A 24958-nucleotide genomic window follows, 5' to 3' on the forward strand; every position below is an offset into this window, starting at 1 on the left:
ATCAAATGCTACGTTAGACTGATACTTTATAATAATAAATAGCACATAATGGATTGGAAACATGTTAATTTTGGGAAAATTAGATTAGAACTAAAGAAGGTGAACTGAAAAAAATGACAGATGTATCAGCGACAGAATTCTCCCATCTTGAGACAAAGGCCGGAATTTTACTGGGCGAGGCTTGCAGAACGGAAATCTCCATTGGCCTCGAGCAAGGGTGTAAAATCCCGCCCTAAGTGCAGTGGCAGAGGTGGGAACGTGGAGTGTTTCCAGGTGCGGAGGCTGGCGGGGAAACACGTGAAACCTTCTGACCCAAACCTCGTTAAGTACCTGAGTGTTTTACACCTTATTCCGTGGCGGAGCAGGTGCTGGTTGGCATGTTGTGTCCGGGTGCCAACATCACTGACCCACAATTGAAGAAAAAGGTGGACCTCCTGAAAACGAAGATAGATCTTTGGGAGCACTCGGAGCTCGGAAAAGCTGCATATGAAGGTGGATCCTCACAAACGTTCTGACACTGGAAGATGGACCCCTGCCAGGACACCCAATCTGGGGGAAGGTTCACCTGCACATGATCCCCGTGCCCACTGCTGTGGTGCTCAGAGGTCCAGGGTTGTGGAAGGCCTCCATATTAAACACTAGTGGCAGCTCCAGGCATTGCTCAGCTGAGTCCTGACATCTGCATGCCACATTATTCCAGATGGGAAAAAGGTGGGGGGGTGGAGGGGGGGGGGGGGGGGGGGGTGGGGGGGAGAGGGTAGGCACAGAGAAAAGGAAGGATGTGGGCTGGCACTTATAACACCCTCCTTCCAGGATCAGTTGCTGCAGAGATGTCTCAGGGAGCTGCTAACCCGTGAAAAATAAATAGCAACAGAAAAAGTATGCAAAGAGTGTCTACACAGCACATTCAAACACAACCCCAGTCCCCAGACACCATTTTGTAATTTTATTTCAGCCCGGACATTTCATCCTGTCCCAGATTCCAAAGCTAAAATGTAAAGGCTGCCTGGCCAATCGGCCCGTCCACCAAGTGTAAAAGTAGATGGGCCACATAAAATTATGTTCAATTGGCCTCTTAATGGGCTAGTTTGCCTGCTTGATGGTGGTGGGTGTGCTTTTGACTCTTGCGCACACCTGCCAACTGTAATATTGTGTGAGTGTTCGATGATGTTGGAACAGGCACCCAATGACTTTTCACTCAATGCTTCCAGGTCAGGCACACGCCTGCCCAAATAAATGTAAAATTCTCGCCTATGTTTTTACAAGTGTGACAGAGAGATGCGCATTAACCTAGGAGTTACATCAATTGTGATGGACAGGAAGAGCAAGTAGCTTTATGATATTATGGATTGGTATATTATATCCTGGTAGGACTCTAATCCAACTGGTTCTATGTTCCTCTAAATCAGCTGAAACCGCTTTGCAGCAATGAACTTCTGTCACTCTACCACACCTGTTTGAAAAACATGTTATAAATGGGTAGATAGATATTTGATCAGTCTGCCAGCATTTTTACTTGCCATGCTGTCAAGCTAGCGATACATTACTCAATAGGTAGCCTTGGTTTAGCATCCAGATGTCAAACACACTTCCACCAAACAAAGAACATAGAAAAGTACAGCACAGGAACAGGCCCTTCGGCCCTCCAAGTCTGTGCCAATCATGATGCCCTAACTAAACTAAAAAAAAACCTTCTGCAACTACTCGGTCCATATCCCTCTGTTCCCTCCCTATTCATGTACCCATCCACATGCCTTTTAAATGTTGCTAATGTGCCTGCTTCCACCACCTCCCCTGGCAACGCGTTCCAGGCACCCACCACTCTCTGCATGAAAAACTTCCCCCGCACATCTCCCTTAAACTTTCCCCCTCTCACCTTGAACCTGTGCCCCTTTGTAATTGACACTTCCACCCTAGGAAAAAGCCTCTCACTATCCATCCTGTCCATGCTTCTCATAATTTTATAGACCTCTATCAGGCCTCCCCTCAGCCTCTGTCTTTCCAGTGAAAACAATCCTAGTTTATTCAGCCTCCCCTCTCCCTTGAGACCAGGCAACATCCTGGTGAACCTTCTTTGCACTCTCTCCAAAATGTCCACATCCTTCTGGTAGTGTGGTGACCAGAACTGCACACAACATTCCAAATGCGGCCTAACCTAGGTTTTATATAGTTGCAACGTGATTTCCCAACTCCTGTACTCAATGCCCCGGCTGATGAAGGCAAGCATGCCATATGCCTTCGTAATCACCTTGGCCACCTGTGTTGCCACTGTTAGAGAACTGATAACGATACATTTGGCAATGTATTGAGGGCTGTGGGAACATAGTAAAACTGAAGAACCATTGAATAGATTGCAAAACATGTTGACAGCATTGCGTTTCTCTAACATAGGACGCATCCTGTAAAGAATTGTTAATATTGGTAATCATCAATATAAAGATACAGAAAATTAATTTCTAATTTCTCTAATGTTGACAAATTGGAGACTTTACTCACTTCGTCTTAATTTGAGCTCTGCACATATAATCTTATAAACTCCATGCAATTCCCCATTCTAAATCCAGTGAACATTGCTTAAGTGCACTATTTAAACCATCACTGATTTCAGAACAACCTGGGCAAATGGTCTTCTCTTCTGATGCCCAAACATATGCATCAAGCTGAACTATAATGTTTAAATAACTTGTCAGCAAATCATCAAAACTCACATAAGAATAACAATGACTTGGACAAGATATCAAACAGAGAGTGCTTAAAGCACTTGGGTCCAATTCCCAAAGAAGATTCAAAACATTGAAAAGACAAATGGGATAACATTCGCTGAGAATATGTCTCTTTGACCTCACATAGCAATAAAAGGGACAATTTACTTTGCATTTTCTGTTTCTCTCCAGTACAATTCTACATCCTTTTAGACTAGTTTGAATTGTAAAACGATCATCCTTCATGTTTTATTTTCTCCCCTTTACATTATCTTAGTCACTAGCTGTCTAAACTGCCCATAGATAATCAATCACACCTTGACAACGCATCTTCTGAGTTGCTCAGTTATTTACTCAGAGCTTCTGTATAACTGACATTTCAGATAAACTCACAGGAGATGACACTGAAATGGCAAGGGTACAGAATGGATACTTTGACTCGGTTTTTACTGAAGAGGCTTCCCATGAAGAAATTACAAGCAGCACCATCATCAATTACACACGATGAACGGCCAGAAACAAGGTATTCAGCCCAGCTAGTCCATGCCAGTGTTTTTGGTCTACATGAGCCTCCGACTAGCTTTGCTTCATCTCACTGTCAACGTATCCTTTGTTTTTTTTCCACGTTGAAGTTATCAATCTTCCACTAAAATGTATTTAAGCTATTCACCTCAAATCTTCCACATGGCAGCAAATTTCACATTCTAACCATTTTCTTGGTCAATATGTTTCTTCTGAATACTTTATTTGATTGACTAGTTTCTATCTTTTTATTTATAGCCAAAGGCAAAACAGTGTCTATGCTGGAAATCTGAAATGTGAACAGAAAATGTTGGAAATATTGAGAAGCCCACATCAAAAATGCTGCTTAGCTTGCAGAGTATGTCAATATTTTCTGTTCATGTATTATATATATATATATATATATAGAATCATAGAATCCCTACAGTGCAGAAGGAGGCCATTTGACCCATCGAGTCTGCACAGACAGGACAGGTACAAGGATAGGAAAGGTTTAAAGGGATATGGGCCAAATGCTGGCAAATGGGACTTGTTCAGTTTTGGAAACCTGGTCGTCATGGACGAGTTGAGCCAAAGTTTCCTTGCTATGACTCTATGACAGCAATCCCAGGCCCTATCCCCGTAATCCCATCATATTTACACTGCTAGTTCCCCTTACACTAAGGGGCAATTAACCTCACCTGCACATCTTTGGACTGTGGGAGGAAACCGGAGCACCCGGAGGAAACCTGCAAACTCCACACAGACAGTGATCCGAGGCTGGGATTGAACATGGGTCCTGCCGCTATGAGGCAGCAGTGCTAACTACTGTGGTTTTGGACTCCCACAGATGAAAGTAGCTGCTCTGCATCTATTCAATCAAAACCTTTCATTATCTTAATGACTTTTATCAGGCCACCCCTCAGACTTCTCTCTTTCAGGGAAAGGAACCTCCAGCTATTCAATCTTTCCTGATAGGTGTAACATCTCAATTCTGATATTATCCTAGTAACTCCTCTTGGATTGCGTTAAAAGGATGTTACAACAGTTATGATAGAAAGAAAATACTCAAAAAGTTAGCCAAACTTGAGGGCTAAATAGATTGCCCCCAGGTGCTCAAAGCAAAGGAGGAGAACTCAGAGAAGATAGCAGAAGCATTAGTGTCCATTTTTAAAAAACATCAATGACAAATGCAATTCCTATCTTCAAAAAGTGAGCTAGAACTAACCAAGGGAACAATGGACTATTAGCTTAACAGTTGAGAGATACTAGATTTTATTTCTAAAAGATCAAGTAACAAAACATTAAAACCTTACCTTGAGTACTACAGGGACCAAATATACCTTTATCTTGCACTCATCAGGACAATTTGTAAGAGTACCAAATGTAAGGGAACAACAATTTATAGTGTAGAAGAGAGTTCTGACTGGCTGGCAAGCTGAAGAATGCAATGGATGATAGTGACTGACAGTTAACTGCCAAACATTGCTTGTAATTGAAACCAGCCAGCTTGACTTTGATTGTTCAAGACACTGTCCTGAGGAATGAACTAGAGAATGGCTGTCATTTATTTTGTTTAGCTGAAATAGGTGTAATGTGTGACCTGTTCTTTCTGTCTGTAAACAACCAGGCCCTGCGCATTAATATATGTAGCTTCCAATACATGCAAACATGCCACACTGTGAGCCTGACTGACAATCTTCAATTGGTTGTCAATGTGATTTTTAGCACACTGAGGAGTATTTGGCAAATGTTGTCCAATTGTAGATTCACATCTAATTTTTGACACTATGGGAGGAATTTTCCCCTCCCACCATGGGAATCGTAGCGGGTGAGGTGGCAGACCATGCAAAGGTCCATTGACCTCAGGTGAGATTTTTAGGTCTTGGGGCGAGCATGACCGGATAATCCCACCCTGTGTTTTGAGTTTTCAGGAATGGGCTGGTTGGATACAATCTGTACTTTGCCTGTTGCGAACAGCAGAAGGGACCTGCTGTTGATACGATCCACCAGTCTTTGGAATGTACAACCTATATACTTAGTATCACAATGGCACTAAAATTCATGTATCACATTACTCATTTATGTGATAGGCAGAACATCATTTTGGCTTGACAGCAGCATCCTGTTAGTGGTGAACACCACCCATTTTATCTACTGAATAGCAACAGCCCGAAACAGCTAATTTCACCTGTTGCTAAAATTTCTGAGATTCCTTACCATTCTGGCAGAATCTGAGGTAGACTGGGCACTTTACAGAGCCAAACGAGTTGACCTTAGGCCCGTTCATGAGCTTGAGCGATATACGGCATGATCCAATCATGGCATCCATTATCCCGCAGGGATAATCGGTTTTATTTTTTAAAAATCTGGTCTGTCAGCGTCAGATCAATTTCACCAGTTGCTGCGCTGCTGCTTCCAACCTTCAAGCAGCTTTGTGGTTCTGATTTATTTTTGAAAGGCCTGCCACAAAACTATGAAGCTTCCTGAAGATCAGCCACAGTGGCACAGCAACCGAGAGTGTTCTTACTTGAAAAATGCAAGTCAAATCCCTATAATTGTACAACTAATTGGATGCTGTGTATGTGTTTGTATTATTTTGGGGGTTGGAGTTATGGGGGTCTTAGAGCAGGTGGTTGGCTAAAGAGTTGAATTGTTCTGTAAATGTAGTGATTTCTTTGTAGCCACTTTACTAAAATCAGTTGATTGCTCTGTCATTAATTATCCTTAGAGAATCAGCATCTGATGCCCTTTGGGGAGGAAATCTGCCGTCCTTACCTGGTCTGGCCGACATGTAACTCCAGAGCCACAGCAATGTGGTTGACTCTCATCTGCCCTCTGGTTCACCAGGTTGATACCGGAGATGAGGGGGTTAGCTTATGAGGAGAGATTGAGTAGATTGGGCCTGTACTCATTGGAGTTTAGAAGGCTGAGGGGAGATCTTATAGAGACATATAAGATAATGAAGGGGCTAGACAGGGTAGAGGCAGAGAGATTCTTTCCACTTAGAAAGGAAACAAGAACGAGAGGACACAGCCTCAAAATAAGGGGGAGTCAATTTAGGACAGAGTTGAGGAGGAACTTCTTCTCTCAGAGGGTAGTGAATCTCTGGAATTCTCTGCCCATTGAAGCAGTGGAGGCTACCTCATTAAATATGTTTAAGTCACAGGTAGATAGATTTCTGATCAATAAGGGAATTAAGGGTTATGGGGAGCGGGCGGGTAAGTGGAACTAAACCACTATCAGATCAGCCATGATCTTATTGAATGGCGGGGCAGGCTCGAGGGGCTAGATGGCCTACTCCTGCTCCTATTTCTTATGTTCTTATGTAAATAGCCTAAGAAGCTAGTACAAGGGCTTCCTAGGCTATTTCAGTACAAGGGCAAACTAGGGATGAGAATAAATGCTGGCCAGCCAGTGACACCCATGTGCCACAAATGAATGAAAATAAATTGGGACTCCAGTTTCACTGTGGCTACAGTCACTCTGCCTACTGCATGCAGGTCTAATGAAAAAAGAAGACAAAACCCACGGCATCTTTAACAATCTCCCAAGTATCTTTACAGCTAATGAAGTACTTTTGAGTTGTAGTCACAGATGTAATGTAAGCAGTTATCAAATGGTGGAGCAGGCTCATGGGGCCAAATGGCCTACTCCTGCTCCTAATATGTATATCATTTTGAACGAATGAAATGAGCTGGGATCTATGGCCTATGTTATCCATAATTGGCTTATGAATAGAGGGTGGAATCATGGCTGGTGTTCTGTTTATTTTGTTGCAAATGAAAGTTTTCTGTGTGGGGTGAGATTGTTGAGACAGAAATGCGTAATGGGTTCTTAGTGAATCTTGTCCTTTTGTCCACTTACCTATTATCCCACTCTATCTTGGTGCTTTTTATTAGTTTTTTTATGATATTGCAATTTTGTGATAAAGTTGTTTTGCACAGCAGAGAGCAAAAATATATGGCACTGAGAAGCATCAATCAGCAGAATCTTAAGACTTTCTGATCAAGAAAATATGGCTGCAATTTTGAACAATTCGGTTTTTGTCCTCTGGCCTCTTAAAAGTTAAGTTGCAGAGAGACACCTGAGTACTCCAATGCTCCTCGCTAATAGTGAAGAGCTATGTTGTTCAATCATTCCAATTTGTTGCTCAGATGATTGATCTTTCTACTCTGTGAGATTACTGATAAAATAGAATTCAATTACACCCCTTGTATGAAACAATTATTGTATGAAAATTATTGTATGAAACTGCAGCAGCTCACCATCACCTTCTCAAGGACAAACCAGGGATGGGCAATAAACGCTGGCCTAGCCAGCGATGCCCCATCCCATAAGATTTTTTTAAATATTGAATAACATCATGCACCCAGGAAGAAGAAAGTCTTCTTCTACTCCTACAGAATGGAAAAAAATATCTTGTACAATTTATCTGGGTTGCAAGTATTGTATCTTTCCCCAAATGTAAATTTACTGTCACTATGTCCATATGGTACAATGTGCAAAATGTATTAATGAAAGCTGAGGCAGTCACCGAATCAGTGTTATCACTGCACAGTGTTATAAATAACTAATGGGATATTTTCCTGTCAAATTCTCAATATTGCATGATGCTATTAAAGTCGAATTTGTACTCTCTGCTTTGTTTGATAGTCACAGTGGAATTACCAACAGGGCACACACAAAATAACACTGCATTATACCATTGCTGCTCTCAATATTAATGCACCATGCATTTGTAACCAGATGCCAATGATGGCTGATATCATTTTACTGGGATTACTTTGTGAATTGATTGGTAAATTTTATAGGGGAAAAAAATGTCATGCATGATTGAAGGGCAGGTTAAAGTTGGATGGTGGCATGGCATTGAGGTGGGGGGATGGGGGAGGAATAAGGAGCCCAGAAATAGAAGAAGCACCAGGACGCATGATGTCTCTCCCTGGCCCTGCTACCACCACTGTTATACATAATATAGATAAAGGATTAGGAATCAAGTTGTCAGTAATATATCGAAGTTGCAGATGTTATCAAATTGGGGATATCAAATAAAGAAAAGAATAATCATTTCTATTGCACCTTTCATGACCTGAGGATGTCTCAAAGCATTTCACAGATAAGTAAGTATTTTTAAATGTAGCCACGGTTATGATAGAGGAAATAACTCAAAATACAGAGTACAGATACATAAATCACTAAAAATAGCCACAGAAGTTGATAGAGTCATAGAGAGTGCAAATGATTCAATGAGGGTCATTTATAAAGGAATATAACATAAAAGTAAAGAGGTAATTATGAGTGTTGACTGGTCTCTTCACTGTGAAAAAAAGTATTGAAGCGCTATAGAAAACACTTACAAAGATTTAATCGGAATTGAGTGGATGCAACTATGAGGACAGATTGAGCAGGCCCTGATTCTTCCCCCTACATAAAGAGAAGACTACAAGGAGAAAGATGACATAATGGTTGTGTTACTGGACCTGTAACCCAGAGGCCTGGACAAATGATCCAGAGACACGTGGTAGGATTTTGATTCATACAAAACCAATTTGTTTAAATAGACTTAAAATCAGACCCTGTGTTAGTTCATAACACAGAAAGGCAGCTGGTGATTTAAAATTCAGCTAATTAAATAGAAAATCTGGAATTAAAAAGTTAGCATCAGTAATGGTGACCATATTACCAACAGACTGTTGTAAAAACCTATCTGCTTCACTAATTTCCTTTAAGGAAATAAATCTATTGTCCTGATGGTTTGGGCGATATGTGTTGCCAGTCACACAGCAATGTGGTTGGCTTGTAACTGATGTTGAAATAGCCAAGCAAACCACGCAGTTGTCAAGAAGTCAGTTCACTACCTCTTTCTCAGAAGCAGTTAGGGGTGAACAATAAATGCTGGCCTTGCAGCGATTCCCACATCCTGTAAATGAATAAAAAGATCTAATTGAGACCTTTCAAATTATGTAGGAGTTTGATAGGGAGATAAATTCAGAATAAGGGCTATAAATATAACAGAGTCTGTAACAGATCATATAAAGAATTGAAGAGGAATTTTTATGCACAGAGTGGTGAATAATGGTTGAAGCAGGTATCATGGATGCATTTATATTGAGACTGGAGGCAGATTCAACTGCAACTTTGTAAAAGGATACTGGATAATTATCTGAAAAGAAAATTTCTGCAGAGCTGTGAGGAAAAGACCCGGGAGTTGAGTTACATCTGCAGTGAGTAGGCAGGACATGATGGGTGAATGGTCTCCTTTCATATTGTAATCACTGTATTGTAATCTTCTATGATTCTATTCCATTTGTGAGGGAGAATGAAATACAGGGATCCAGATATAGGGTGGGAAGAGCAAGTAATTAGAGCTGGAGAGGGGCATCTAGAGTAGAAACATGAGTAAAGACTTCTGTTCCACAGGGCAGAATGTTGAGGGTCTTGCCTGCTGGCTGGAGAGCTGACAAGAGACCTGTGCTGCTTTTTTTCTGGGAAGTCCAATGAACCACAAGGCGATCAGGCAGTGGCGACGTCAGCAGTGGGCCTTTCCCTGGAATCAAGACCCTTGGGGGTAGAAGTTTCGCTTACTGAGAGCTGCTTGCTTCTAATTAGCTGGTAACTCTTGTGCTCAGCACTGCCACTGCAGAGGCTATGTCTGTTGTCAGAAGGACAGGGACTTGAGTCCCATGAATATGGAGCAATCCAGGCCACAGACAACAAAGATGATGGGTGTTCGCACGGTAGGTTTGCGGGGAGAGGGGTACAAGGGTTGGCAGCAAGGGCAGGGGAGTGGCTGTCAGTGGGTCTCACACCTTCCCAATGTTCAGTCCGCCCATCAGGCACTGAGTGCCTTAATTGCCCCCCAAGGGAGCACCCCCAAGCATGGTTTTAGCTATGTCTCATGGCGGCAGACTTTCCCGCAGCTAAATTAATATCAGGGGTGGCAGGAAAAGGCCCTTATGTGGTCAGTAATTAACCAAATAAGAGTCTCAATAGGCAGCCGGGTGGACACGTCAACCATGGGCCTTCATGCCCAGAACTTAAGTCTGGCAGGGGCGGGCAACAAAGTTCCAGTACACCTCCATTCCGTCTAATTACATACCCTTCCTGCCTCCAATATCACCACTAGCGAGAACAGAAGATTCCCCCATAGATTCTCTGCAATAGTAGGTCTTAACAGTAAAAGGAAAAATTAAAAATCTTCCTCTCCATCATTATAGTGGGTTAATTTTGAACTGAACAAAAGTCATTTTTCACTATCAATTAGTTGACAGGAAATTAACATTAAAATCAGAAAGACAATTAGGCGTTAATACTTCTGGAATAGAATATTTCTTGGTAAAGGTATACGTCACATTAAGCAGCATTCTCTCAAAATATGCTGTAGAATATTGACAATATTGTCTTGTATCTTAATCATACTCGACATTAATCATTGTTCAGTTATAAAATTGAAACCTTGGCCTCATTACTTTCTTTAAAAGTCATGCTCCTCCAGCTTTTAGAAGTAGTCGTCAAGGTTGCATAAATTTGTCTTTTTCATCTCTTTATTTCTAAGATAAGGAGCCCATGCAATATAAAAAAGAAAGTTAAAATTTCATAAAATACTGACAATTGCAGCCGCAATTAGCCAATGTCTAAAATGAGCCCCTATTACATCAAACATATATAACCTGCAATAGAATAAATAGCCAGGCAGCTATCTCTGCATAACACCCTCAATGACATGGCATCAAGAGTACATCCCAGCCAAAAATTACTCAGTCAATGCACTGATTTCATGTCATACAATTTAAGCTAATGTTTGGTATAGCTTAGGCTGTTACTGTTTTATCAGTCCTCTGGTTTTCAGCTTCCAACAGTGCTGATTCAATTATACTTGACTGAGACAATAAAATACGGAGGCCAGTGAACATGATCACAAAAGAACACTCAAAATGTATCATATTGTTTTTGACTCAATTGAACTCGTGTGAATTATAGTTAAGTTATATTATTAACAATCAATATAATTCAGCTCCTTTTCTATTTACACTTGTTGGTACAAAGAGGTCTGACCTCACACTGATGTGCTAATTACAGTATAAATGCAGCTCAAGTTCAGGAACAGGCACAATCTGACATTGGGAGCAGACTGATTGAAACTCCCCTCACTCAATTTCGCTTGTGAATCAGTTCAAGCCTAAGGATCCACTTTACACTCCAAGCTTAGCATCAGTGTAAGAAGTTTAAGCTTTGCATTAAATATGCAGAATGTGAAAGTTCCCTGAAATTTTTATATATATCCAAACATGAAGCACCAAAGTGAAGACAATTTTAAATCCATCACAGGCAGCAAAGACCAATGTTTATAAGCATCAAGATTTTTTTATTTGAAGGATGCATCATTCTTGTGAAGAGTTAAAATTAATTTCATAATTTTGAAAATTAACCATCATACATAAGCAGCACAAAAAAAATTATTTTGCAAAAAAAGGTGCCTTTCCAATTAGGGGACCACCCTTTCGTCTAGTTGTATTAGGTGCTATTTTCGGAATTGAATTTTCTAAATGCTTGCAAAATCATAAACGTGGAGTGAATTAAAGCTGTAAATTCACCTTATTTGCTTCAATTTATTTATGCTGAATAGATCGCATATTCGTTTAGCAAAACAATAATTCAATTTAAGTAAGTAATTGAGAAGCAAGTTCAAACTGATGAATCTAAGAAATCATTCCATACATTTTTACTATATTAATTTCTATTAACGCAAAAACATTTTGGACAAGAAAATCTTAAACTCCAGGGATTTACAGATCATTCCATTTTACTCTACTTGCAACACAATTACATAAAAAGAGATGAAAATTAATTTCAGCAGTATTTGTAATGCATATATAGGCTGGAACTCTACCACCTCGCCCGCCATGGAATCAGCACAGGTGAGGGTCCCACAATAGAAATCTCTGTTGACCTTGGATGGGAGTTTCCGGTCTCGCCGAGTGAGGCCGTAAAATCCTGCACATAAACTTCTCCATGTGTCACTCTAATACATTTGTCAGCCCAGTTAAATTGAATACGTTGATGTGTTATTCTGCATGGTGATGATGGCAAAATGTCAACATTTACGGTCATTACACCACTGAAACTGACAGCAACTTTGGCAATCCCCAGAATAACATGGAAATTGGGAAATTGCTGTCAGTGATTCTATGTCCCCCCCACAAGGTGTGCTACTGAGGTCCCTCCAGAGAATCTCACCACCTCTCCATAACATTCAATGGTGCCACCTTTGCTGAATCCCCCATTATCAACATGCACAGGGTTACCATTGACCAGAAACTTAACTGAACTAGCCATATTTGGGTTAACATCCTGAAACTTCCTTTTTAATAGCACTGTGGGTGTACCTACATCCCAAGGACTGCAGTGGTTCAAAAAGGCAGCTCACCACCACCTACTCAAGGGCAATTAGGGATGGATAATAAAAATGCTGGCCTAACCAGAGATGCCCACATCTCATGAATAAAATCAAAAATGTATAGTATTATTACAAGAGCAGGTCAGCGGCTGGGAATTCTGCAACAAGAAACTTAAGTAATTTCCTGATTCCCCAAAACCATCTACAAGGGATAACTTAGGAGTGTAATGGAATACTCTCCCCTTGCCTGGATAGGTGCAGATTCAACAACACTTCAGAAGCTCAATGCCATCCAGGACAAAGCAGCTTGCTTGGTCATTCACCACCTGAAACATTCAGTCCCTCCACCACTGAAGCACAGTGGCAGCAGTGCCTACCATCTACAAGATGCACTGCAGTATTTCCAACAGCACCTTCCAAACATGAACTCAACACCTAGAAGGCCAAGGACAGCAAATACAAGGGAACACCGCCAGTTGCAAGTTCCCTTCCAAGCCATATGATTCTGACTTGGAAATGTACTGCCATTCCTTCTCTGTCACTGGGTCAAAATAGTGGAACTCCCTCCCTAACAGCACTGTGGGCTCACCTACATCATGCAGACTACAGTGGTACAAAAGGCTGCTCATCACCACCTTCTCAAGGGCAATTAGGGATGGACAATAAATGTTGACCTAGCCAGCGATATCCACATCCCATAGAAACATAGAAAACATAGAAAAACTACAGCACAAACACACCCTTCGGCCCACAAGTTGTGCCGAACACATCCCTATCTTCTAGACCTACCTAATAGAAACATAGAAAAACTCTATGCATTTTTCAATGCATTTTTCAAAAGCCTTCAGTAACTTCTACCTTTACACTTAGTAATTGAATTTTTGCTACAAATGCGAGTAGTTTGAGTTGGAAAATTTCCTGACTCGGCATATCTGCTTTTGTTTAAAGGGCCCATTTGACCCAATTTTTGCTCTGGCGAGGCAAGTTGGAATAGAGTCAGGCTCTCCAATCCTGGAAGCAAATCGTAGACAGTCATGGATATGGATAAATGCTGAGGCAGACTGGTGAAGGCCAGCCTCGCTTCTCTGGGACTTTGTTCCAGCTGTTTAGAAACTGTTAGGTCCTCTTGCCCTCACCTATATCCAATGGTTCCAACAAGCCAACTAATCTCCTTATGACACTGCCATGCCACCCAGATCCCTCTGCCAATCAATACTCTTAAGGGTTCTACCATTTACTGTATATTTCCTATCTGTATTAGACCTTCCAAAATGCATTACCCCACATTTATCCAATTAAACTCCATCTGCCATCTTTTCGCCCAAGTCTCCAATCGATCTATATCCTGCTGTATCCTCTGATGGTCCTCATCGCTATCCGCAAATCCACCAACCTTTGTGTCGTCCGCAAACTTACAAATCAAACCAGTTATATTTTCCTCCAAATCATTTATATATGTTACAAACAGCAAAGGTCCCAGCACTGATCCCTGAGGAATGCCACTTGTCACAGCCCTCCGTTCAGAAACACACCCTTCCACTGCTACCCTCTGTTTTCTCTGACCGAGCCAGTTCTGTATCCACCTTGCCAGCTCACCTCTGATCCCATGTGACTTCACCTTTTGCACTAGTCTGCCATGAGGGACCTTGTCAAAGGCCATACTAAAGTCCATGTAGACAACATCCACTGTCCTCAATCATCTTTGTCACTTCCTCAAAAAACTCGATCAAGTTAGTGAGACATGGCCTCCCCGTCACAAAACCATGTTGCCTCTTGCTAATTCGTCCACTTATTTCCAAGTGGGAGTAAATCCTGTCTCGAAGAATCCTCTCCAATAATTTCCCTACCACTGATGTAAGGTTCACTGGCCTGTAATTACCTGGATTATTCTTGCTACCCTTCTTAAACAAAGGAACAACATTGGCTATTCTCCAATCCTCTGGGACCTCCCCTGTAGGCAGTGAAGATACAAAGATTTCTCTCAAGGCCCCAGCAATTTCCTCCCTTGCCTCTCAGCATTCTGGGGTATATCCCATCAGGTCCTGGGGACTTGTCTACCTTAATGTTTCTCAAGAATGCCAATACCTCCTCCTTTTTGATCTCAACATGACTCAAACTATCTACACACCCTTTCCCAGACTCATCATCCACCAAGTCCTTCTCTTTGGTGAATACTGATGCAAAGTACTCCTTTAATACCTCGCCTATTTCCTCTGGCTCCACGCATAGATTCCCTCCCCTGTCCCTGAGTGGGCCAACCCTCTCCCTCTCTCATGCGACCACCATTCCAATTCAAGCCACCCCCAACTCATGACTATGCCCCTCATATTCCCCATGTCACCTCCATAGCCACTTTTCAGTAACTAGAATGGGTAGACCTCAGAAGCCAATAGAGATTTAAAAAATAAAATTCTTACCAATCTAATACAGCATTCCTCACACAGTCCTGTCAAAATACTCCCATTCATCAATTTCATTCAAAGCTTTTAAATCTCTTCAAGTGGTTAATTTCTTAGAAAACAATCAAATTTCTATTCATACCCTGCATCAAAGACAGTTAATCATTTAATAGCGTCTTCATTTTTCAAACTGAACTCAAAACATCTTGGTGAGATCATTGTAGCTTTTGAAACTCAGCCAAGCAATCATAATGATATAATAGCCTTTGGGAAATGTTAACAATGACTATTGTTGAAACGATACAAGCATTCTTTTTCTAATCTGCAACAGGTGGCCTGCCAGCTAAAGCAATCCTGCAGATGTATTTTTTGAACTTTTATTGACAGCTTCAAATTGTTTCCTTTTTCATGTTTAAAGAGTGGGGGATTTAAAATAAATTCAGGTTGTGACACCTGAATTTGTTTTTTTAAGAGTGCTTGCATCTAATATATCTGGATAAAGAATTCAACATCTATTTAACATAATAATTACTTACTGTTGAGTTATATAAATATAAATGGTTCAAACATGGGCTAAAGAGCTGAACGCCAGAGGTGAGGTGGGAGTGACTGCTCTCAACATCAACGCAGCATCTGACTGAGCATGTCATCAAGGAGCCCGAGCAAAACTGGAGTTAATGGAAATTGGGGGAAAGCCCTCCACTGGTTGGAGACATACACAAAGGAAGGTGGTTGTGGTTGTTGGAGGCCAATCATTTCAGCTCCAGGATATCACTGCAGGAGTTTTTCGGGGAGAGTCGCAGGCACAATTATCTTCATCTGCTTCATCAATGACCTTCCATCCATCATAAGTTCAGAAGTGGGGGTGTTCGCTGGTAACTACACAACATTCAGTATCACTCACAACTGCTCCGATACTGAAGCAGTCCATTGTCTTAATGCAACAAGATCCAGGCTTGGGCTAATAATTGCCAAGTAACACTTGTACCTCAAAAGTGCCAGGCAATCACCATCCCCAACAAGAGAGGATCTAACCATTACGCCTTGATATTCAATGACATTACCATCGCTGAATCCTTCACTATCAACATCCTAGGGGTGATCGTTGAGCAGAAACTGAGCTGGACTTGCTATATAAATACTGTGGCTACCACAGCAGGTCAAAGGCTGGGAATTCTGCAGCGCGTAACTCACCTTGTGACTCCCCAAAGCTTGTCCACCATTTACAAATCACAAGTCAGGAGCATAATGGAATACTCTCCACTTGCCTGGATGAATGCAGATCCAACAACACTCAAGAATATTGACACCATTCACGATAAAGCAGCCTATGTGATTGCTACCCCTTCCACAAACATTCAATCTCTCCACCCCCAACAAACAGTGGCAGCTGTGTGTACCATCTACAAGGCACACCGCAGGAACTCACTAAGGTTCCTTAGGCAGAACCTTCCAAACCCACGACAACTACTATCTGGAAGGACAAGAACAGCAGATATCTGGGAACACAATCACCACGAGATTCCCCCTCCAAGTCACTCACCATCTTGACTTGGGAATATATCACTGTTCCTTCACTGTCACTGGATCAAAATCCTGGAACTCCTTTCCTAACAGCGCTGTGAGTGTACCTACACCTCAGGGATGGCAGTGGTTCAGGAAGACAGCTCACCACCACCTTCTCAAGGGCAACAAGGGATGGGCAATACATGCTGGACTAACCAGCTACACCCACATCACATAAATGACTTTTTTAGTTTTGAAAGTGTTTCTTCAGTCCAATTATAACCGTTTAGTTCAATATCCTAAAACTTAAATTAAAAGTGGAGGATAAGTGTTTTTAACTTCCTGGTATGCTGTCTGTGGAAATACTTCAATGTGATTCGTTGATTATCCTGCTACTGGTTGGCATCACTGCTGCTGCATGCCTGGAGATTGGTGCCAGGTTTAAACTACCGTAGGGAAGGGGGAAATCTGCCCCACAGAAATTGCTACATTTTTGTGGGCAACCTTCTATGAGGTCAACAGTGAGCACCTTTGATTGTCTTGCCACTGACCACTAGTTCACTGAAACGGAATAGACAAGAGTTATCTGCAAACACTCTGCATAGTGAGCCTCAGTTACATCAACAAACAAGAAGAATATCAGTATAAAATATGTAACATAAAAAAGTAACTAAAATGTTACTTTGGAATTCTTTCAAATGATTATTGGGATAATTGAATAAAATGCTGACTAAACTGACTCCACCTGAGGACTGGTTTAGTTCATATTTATGAATCTTTTATCCAGTGCTTTTATTTTAAATACCAAAGCTAATTTTCATCAGAATGTTACTTTTGAGCTTATAAACAACGGTAAGATATATTCAGAATTATTGACTGATGTTACAAATATCCACATGACAGTCCAGCCCAATAAAGCAGATGCATAATAATTCAATTTTTCTCTAACAGGATCGAGGTTGCAATAGCAGCTCTGTACAGACTGGACAGGACTAGTTGGTCTAATAAGGAAAATGACCTTATCTTTGAGTCTATGTACTTTTATAATGAAGTTATCTATTGGCGTCATCTGAAGATTGACACTGAGCAGACACATGGTTTTCTGAGCAGATGCTTTTATCATTGCTGCTTTGTATCTAAAGGTGGTGGGGGGGGAATTCTCTGGCCTTCCTGCGGCGTGTTTCTTGTGATAGGAGGGGGTGCGCCATTCACCGGCAACGGGATCTTCTGGTCGTGCCGCTGCCAATGGGATGTTCCATTGTTGTACTCCACGCTTCCAGGAAACCTGCGATGTGGACGCGCTGTCAACAGGGCCAGAAGATCCCGTCAGCATGAACAGCCGGAAAACTCCAGCCTGAGGGGGCAATTTTCAGCCCGCATTCGCCCGCAGAGAGAACGGTGATGTGGGCTACAAGTCCGGAGAGAATTAGGAAATACAATTCTCTCCAGAGACGTCGGGTTCTGTGACATCCCTGCCACTCACTGGTGACGTAGTGAGGGTTCACGCCCACAAACGACGAGTACCTCATTTAAATGTATTTTAACAAATTTTAATATCATTATCAGCCCTTCCCACCAGCGATGACTGTTTGGTGCCCTTTAAAAGTGGCAGTCAGATCCCAGTGCAGCTGGGCTTTGCTAGCGTGTTTAGGCCCTGCCCCTTAAAATGCGTGAAACATGCCATAAGATCTGGAGAGAGAACCGGCCTGTTTCTATGGAGAGAAACAAATTGGTTGTCAATCAGACCCTGACATTTTGCCATTTTTTGGTGAGATTCCACCCTAGATTTCCAGATTTAATGACAAAGCTGTTCATATTCCTTCACAATCCTAAAACAGTTTTATGCATTTTAGAATCATGGTCTGCCATATCAGCTAAAGTCTGTCTCTTTCTTTCTCTCTCATGCACAGACAAAACTGGAGTCTACATTTTCCTCCTCGTCAATCATTATTATGCATTAAATAATGAATGGACTACATTTTACGTGCCCCCACTGTGCATGTTCTCAGTGGAGAGGGGGTGGGTTGAATGTAAAATAGGGCAGGTACCCACTCCAACACCTCCTCACCTACCGCTGATCTCACAGCCATTATTTGGAGGTGGGTGCCGAAATCGGCAGCCACCTGCCATATTTAGATAGATCATCAAGGGCTTTTTAGACTGGTTATCAAGCCAATTGCCCCTGATAATATGCTACACCGTAAAACATCTGGTGTGTGCAGTTGGGCAGAAGCAGCAGCCCAATTTTCAAAGGACTGGAGGAAAGGGGTTGAGGGGGGTTCTGTCTTTGGGAGATGCCCTTTGCCAAGGGGCAGCCCCCCAGATAGAACCCCCCACTTTACCTGCCCACAGCCTTACCTGTTTCCAAGAATCCCTAGGTCTCCTTCTTCCTCCTCATTTTTTTAATGAATCTCACCAAAAAATGGCAAAATGTCAGGGTCTGATTGACAACCAACTTGTTTTGCTCCATAGAAACAGGCCGGTTCTCTCTCCAGATCTTATGGCATGTTTCACACCATCATTTTGAGTTTAATTCATTGCTGGCTGGCCAGCATTTATTGCCCATCCCTAGTTGCCCTTGGAGGGCAGCTGAGAATCAACCTCATTGCTGTGGCTCTGGAGTCAAATGTTTGCCGGACCAGGTAAGGATGGCAGATTTCCTTCCCTAAAGGACAATAGTGAAGCAGATGGGTTTTTCTGACAATCGACAATGGTTTCATGGTCATCAGTAGATTCTTAATTCCAGATTTTTAAATTGAATTCAAGTTCAAATACATCTTGCCATGGCGGGATTCGAACACAGATCCCCAGCTGAGTCTCTGAATTAATAATCTAGCGATAATGCCACGAGGCCATCGCCTCCTCATAGTCCCAGCAGCACCCACTAACATACTCTCTGCGCTGCCGGGACTGATGAAGCTGCTGGCCAATTCCGAGGGCAGGACTTCCTCCCAGTAAGGAGTGTAAGTCCCACTGGCCCTTGTTTAGTTTACCCAACATGCATTATGGCTGTGGGGTGGGCTGGCATGGACAAGCCATACGTTTAACCGCCCCCCCCCTCCCCTCCCCTACCGCAACCTCCTGTAATATTCAGCTTATTGCATTTCTCATAATACAAGATGATTTTCCCATTGGAAATATATCCCTTAATTTAATATTTTGTACACAAGCATATTTTCTAAATTTTGCTCTCTTACAAAGTAATTTCTTTTGCTTTTAGCTCAAAGAGTCAGATGAGAGTGTACCCATTTACCTATGACTATACTCATCTTTATATTATTATACAGATGAGAGTGTACCCAGCTTTATGTTATTATACAGATGAGAGTGTACCCAGCTTTTCCAGTGCTAATTGTGGGCAAAACAGGAAACAAACATCAACAGTGATAAAAGATGCTGCTCAAGCCATTGAACTGCATGCTGTGACTGATCTATCTGAATATCACTTTCTAAAGGATTTTCTTTGAGACAGGTTAAAGCGAAAGATAGAGAGGAAAAAGGACATTGTAATATAATTAAAGATAGCCTTCGCGTTTTGACAGAACTTCGTGAACGCCTATGTTACTAACAAAAATTGAAAGATGATTTGAAACTAATTATCATTCCGTTTTTGAATGAAAATTCCTTTTTGATATTTTTATCTTTACATTATGTATCAGACTTTCTATTTATTTCTTCAAACTGCTTTTAGCTAATGTTAAATTCTTAGAACCTGAGGTTACATATTCAGTGGATTCTTACTACCCAGGATTTTATTCACTAGTTCAATGTGGAGAAAGGGAGAGAGGGGAAAGAACAATGGCCGCCTCTCCTTTCAAACAACAAAACAGATCCACCCAATTTAATTACAGCATCAACCATGATACAGAATAAAACTTTACCACTGCAGCCTTCCAATTTTAAAAGGAAAAATGTCACAACTGATCTATCCTAAAATATATAAAATATGCACCTCACTGAAATGCATGCCTTTTCAATAGCTGAAGAAGCCTATATCATAAACCATGCACAGAAACTCACCCAAATTTGCAACTTGATCCGTTTTTCATTTCTGTAGACTGTCTTTACTTTGAAGTCGATACCTACAGTGCTTACAAAGGCAGATGTAAAGGAATCATCAGCATAGCGGAAGAGGAATGAGGTTTTCCCGACACTACTGTTGCCAATGATCAGTAATTTGAACATGTAGTCAAAGTTCTGGTCAGCTGTTTCCTTCTGGCCATATCGAGAATCTTGTGTGGATGCCATCTGGAAGACAGATTAAAGAATACCTTCAAATTGCCTATTCACCTCAAACCAAGTATATTACATTTCATTCTGATGAAAAAGACATAAAAGATTTACAAATAAAACTCAGAGGCAAATGAAATCAATTAACAGATAATTTTATTTGGTGATAATAAAGTTGTTGATTAACAGCAAAAGATTAGATTATGATTATGTTTTATATCAAAAAATTGAAGTGGGAAAATTCGAAGTTATGCCCTGAACTCAGCACAATGATAGCAAATTACATTCCCACGATATGTATCTAATCAATTTCTATAAATTACTATCACCATCCCAAAAAGACAACCAATCTTTTCATTGGCATTATTAATTGTACAGTACATAAATCTAAATACAGAGGGTCATATCTCACAGCTATATAAAATCAATATCTAAACTAAATGAAATAGAACTATGAAAAAACTAATGCATGGCCAGTTGTATGAACATCATAATTCATATCTAAGTAGCTCATTAATCATTTTGATAAATACTTTAAAAATAATTTACTGATTAGAATCATAAAATAGCTACAATCCAGGAAGATGCCATTGGTCCATTGGCTCCATGCCAGATTTCCACAAGAGCAATTTAGCGAGTCCATTCCACCTCTCTTTGCCTGTAGCCATGCAATTCTTTCCCCTTTAGGTGCTTGCCCGATTTCCTTCTGAAAGGCACGGTTGAATCTATCTCCCCCACCCTTTCAGGTTGTTCATTTAGGATCACAGCTGTGTTAAAAGAAATGCCATGTGTCGCCTTTGGTTCTTCTGCCAGTCGCTTCACATCTGTGTCCTGCAGCTCTTGACTTCTCTGCCAATGGGAATAGTTTTTCCTCTATCTACACTGTCCAGACCCCTCATGATTTTCAACATTTTTATCAAATCTTCTCTCAACCTTCATTTTTCTAAGGGGAAACAATCTCAGCTTCTCCAGTCTATCTGGGAATCCCTGGAAACCCTACTGATAAATCTTTTCTGCACGCTCTTCATACCCTTCCTAAAGTGCAGTGCCCAGAATTACATATAATGGCGGTGATTCCCCCATTGCGGCCCACAACTTTTCTGGCTGGTTGCAGTGGGAGATGCGTGTTGCCGGCCTTGTACCGGGATTTGCGCATGTGCCGGGAATGCATGCGCATCTCCCAGAGCCGGAGAACAGTTGCCGGTCAGACTATGCTGGAAACCAGCGAGAAGGCAGGTAAGCAATTTAAATCTTTTTTGAACGTATTTTAAATATGTTTATTAGCTCATTATTGGGACCTTTCAGGTCCCGATTGAATCTCCCACCCCGCCAGGAGTACTTCATTCCGGCAGGGTTCAGAGTAGCTCCCCACGTTCAAGGAACTAGCAGGAGACCCCGTCGGAATGAAAGAGGGGCAATCGGGGCCCCCCAGGGGGTTGGGCAGTGGACGTGGTGGTGCTCCCTGGGCATGGGCACCCTGGCAATGTCAGCCTGTGCCCCCTGGCACTGCACAAGGGGCAAAGTGCGCATACCCAGGATGCACCTTGGCAGCGCCCATCAGGCAGTGCCAAGAGGGTGGGGTCTATTGTGGGCGGGGCCTAAGGGCGATCAGTGGGTGTGTGGGGGTCCCGCTGCCACTCTGCAACAGGATCAGTCTGGGATGAATGGAGGGGCAGGCTGGGGGTAGTGGTCTGCTGGGGGGGGCTCTACCTCCTGGGGGGTCTGACCGGGGTGATGGAGGGGTGGGGAGATTGCCACTGCTGGGGTGGGCTGTGCATCGGAACGCTCCAGGACAGGGGGCGGGGGGGGGGGGGGGGGGGGTGGTCAGGGCTGGCCTGGGAATTGTTGTGGGGGCTGCGATTGGGTTATGGGGGGGTGCTGGTTGGGCAGTACTACGGGGGTCCCGTGCTGGCCAGCAAACGGGGAGACTGACAGATTGGGACCACTGCGCATGCGTAGAGTTCAGACTCTGGTGCGAATAGGCCCCGCCCCTGGGTTTTTAATGATATTCACGACTGGGACCTCTGCAGTGCACAGAGTGTGGAGATTCAGGTGAGAAGCTGAACTGAGAAAACAATCGGGATCTAGAACTGTTTTCCCACCAATTCAGCAGTTTTGGGAGAATTGCGGCCCATGCTTCAGGTGAGGCCAAAACAATATATTCATTGCAATTTCCTTGCTTTAGTATTCTTTGCCTACATTTATAAAGCCCTGAGCCTGTATGCCTTTTTACCCACTTTCTCAAACTCCCCTAGCACCTTCAATAAGTTGTGGACAGATATCCCTCGGTCTCCCTTGATACTTGTGGTGGAATCTCCTTTTGCAGTCTATCACTATCTTCCTCAAAGTTCACCATATTTCCAAGTTTTGTGTCATTTGCAAATTTTGAAATTGTCAAACCTCAGTCAATAATATAAATCAAGAAAATCAGTGGTCCTAGTACCAACCCTGGGGACCACCACTGTACCTTCCTCCAGTCTGAGAAATAACTATTCACCTGTTTCCTATCACTCAGTTAGCTTCTTATCTATGCTGCTAATGTCCCCTTCATTCCTTAATTGGGCTTCAGTTGGGTCACACGGAGTTGGGGGTAGGGTGTTAGCGTGGATTGGGGATTCGCTATCCGACAGGAAGCAGAGAGTCAGAATAAATGGGTGCTTTTCTGGTTGGCAGATGGTAACTAGTGGCGTGCCGCAGGGATCGGTACTGGGACCTCAACTATTTACCATTTATATAGACGATCTGAAGGAGGGGACTGAGTGTAGGGTAACAAAGTTTGCAGACGACACAAAGATAAGTGGAAAAGTGAATCGTGTGGAGGGCGTAGAAGGTCTGCAGAGAGATTTGGACAGGCAGAGTGAGTGGGCGAGGATCTGGCAGATGGAGTATTACGTTAACAAATGCGAGGTTATTCACTTTGGAAGAAATAATAGCAAATTGGATTATTATCTAAATGGAAAGAAATTACAACATGCTACTGTGCAGAGGGACCTGGGGGTCCTTGTGCATGAGACGCAAAAACCCAGTCTGCAGGTGCAACAGGTGATCAAGAAGGCAAATGGGATGTTGGCCTATAGCGCAAGGGGGATAGAATATAAAAGCAGAGATGTCTTGCTGCATCTGCACAGGGCATTGGTGAGGCCGCAGCTGGAATACTGTGTGCAGTATTGGTCCCCTTATTTGCGGAAGGATATATTGGCCTTGGAGGGAGTGCAGAGAAGGTTCACCAGGTTGATACCAGAGATGAGGGGTGTTGATTATGAGGAGAGACTGAGCAGATTGGGTTTGTACTCGTTGGAATTTAGAAGGCTGAGGGGGGATCTTATAGAGACCTATAAGATAATGAAGGAGTTGGATAGGGTAGAGGTGGAGAGATTCTTTCCACTTAGAAAGGAAACTAGAACTAGAGGGCACAGCCTCAAAATAAAGGGGGGTCAGTTTAGGACAGAGTTGAGGAGGAACTTCTTCTCTCAGAGGTTGGTGAATCTCTGGAATTCTCTGCCCACTGAAGTGGTGGAGGCTACCTCGTTGAATATGTTTAAATCGCGGATAGATGGATTTCTGATCGGTAAGGGAAATAGGGGTAATGGGGATCAGGCGGGTAAGTGGAACTGATCCACTTCAGATCAGCCATGATCTTATTGAATGGCGGGGCAGCCTCGGGGGGCTAGATGGCCTACTCCTGCTCCTATTTCTTATGTTCTTATGTTCAGTTGGCAAGTCTGTTTTGTGCCACTTTATCAAATGCCTTTCGGAAATTCACTCATTATCAACCGCATCATCTAACTTCACGGCACAGTGGTACAGTGGTTAGCTTTGCTGCCTCACAGTGCCAGGGACCCGGGTTCAATTCTGGCCTGGGATGACTGTAGAGTTTGCACATTCTCCCCGTGTCTGCATGGGTTTCCTCTGGGTGTTCCAGTTTCCTCTCACTGTCCAAAGATGTGCAGGTTAGGTGGATTGTCCATGCTAAATTGCCCCTTAGTGTTGCAGGATATGTAGGTAAAGGGGAATTAGTGGGGTAAATATGTGGGGTTACAGGGATAGGGCTTGGGTGGGATGCTCAGTCAAAGAGTCGATGCAGATTCGATGGACCAAAAGGCCTCCTCTGCACTGTAATGATTCTATGATTCTCCAGTACTTCATAAAGAAATGCAATCAGGTTAGTGAAACATAATTTGCCTTCAACAAATCAGTGTTGGTTTTTCTTTATTAATCTA

The 24958-nt window shown here is 42.4% G+C and overlaps 1 protein-coding gene across 2 annotated transcripts in view; it reads right to left on the minus strand.

Moving 5' to 3' along the window:
• Positions 1-24958, minus strand: part of rab3c (RAB3C, member RAS oncogene family) — a 192021-nt gene that overhangs the window by 160741 nt on the left and 6322 nt on the right. For both annotated transcript variants that reach the window (XM_078218815.1, XM_078218824.1), the window contains one exon: positions 20529-20756. In XM_078218815.1, coding sequence (XP_078074941.1) covers positions 20529-20756 — 228 coding nt within the window. The remainder of the gene's footprint in view (positions 1-20528; positions 20757-24958) is intronic.

Source organism: Mustelus asterias, chromosome 1, assembly GCF_964213995.1.
Source record: "Mustelus asterias chromosome 1, sMusAst1.hap1.1, whole genome shotgun sequence".
Lineage (NCBI taxonomy): Eukaryota > Metazoa > Chordata > Chondrichthyes > Carcharhiniformes > Triakidae > Mustelus > Mustelus asterias.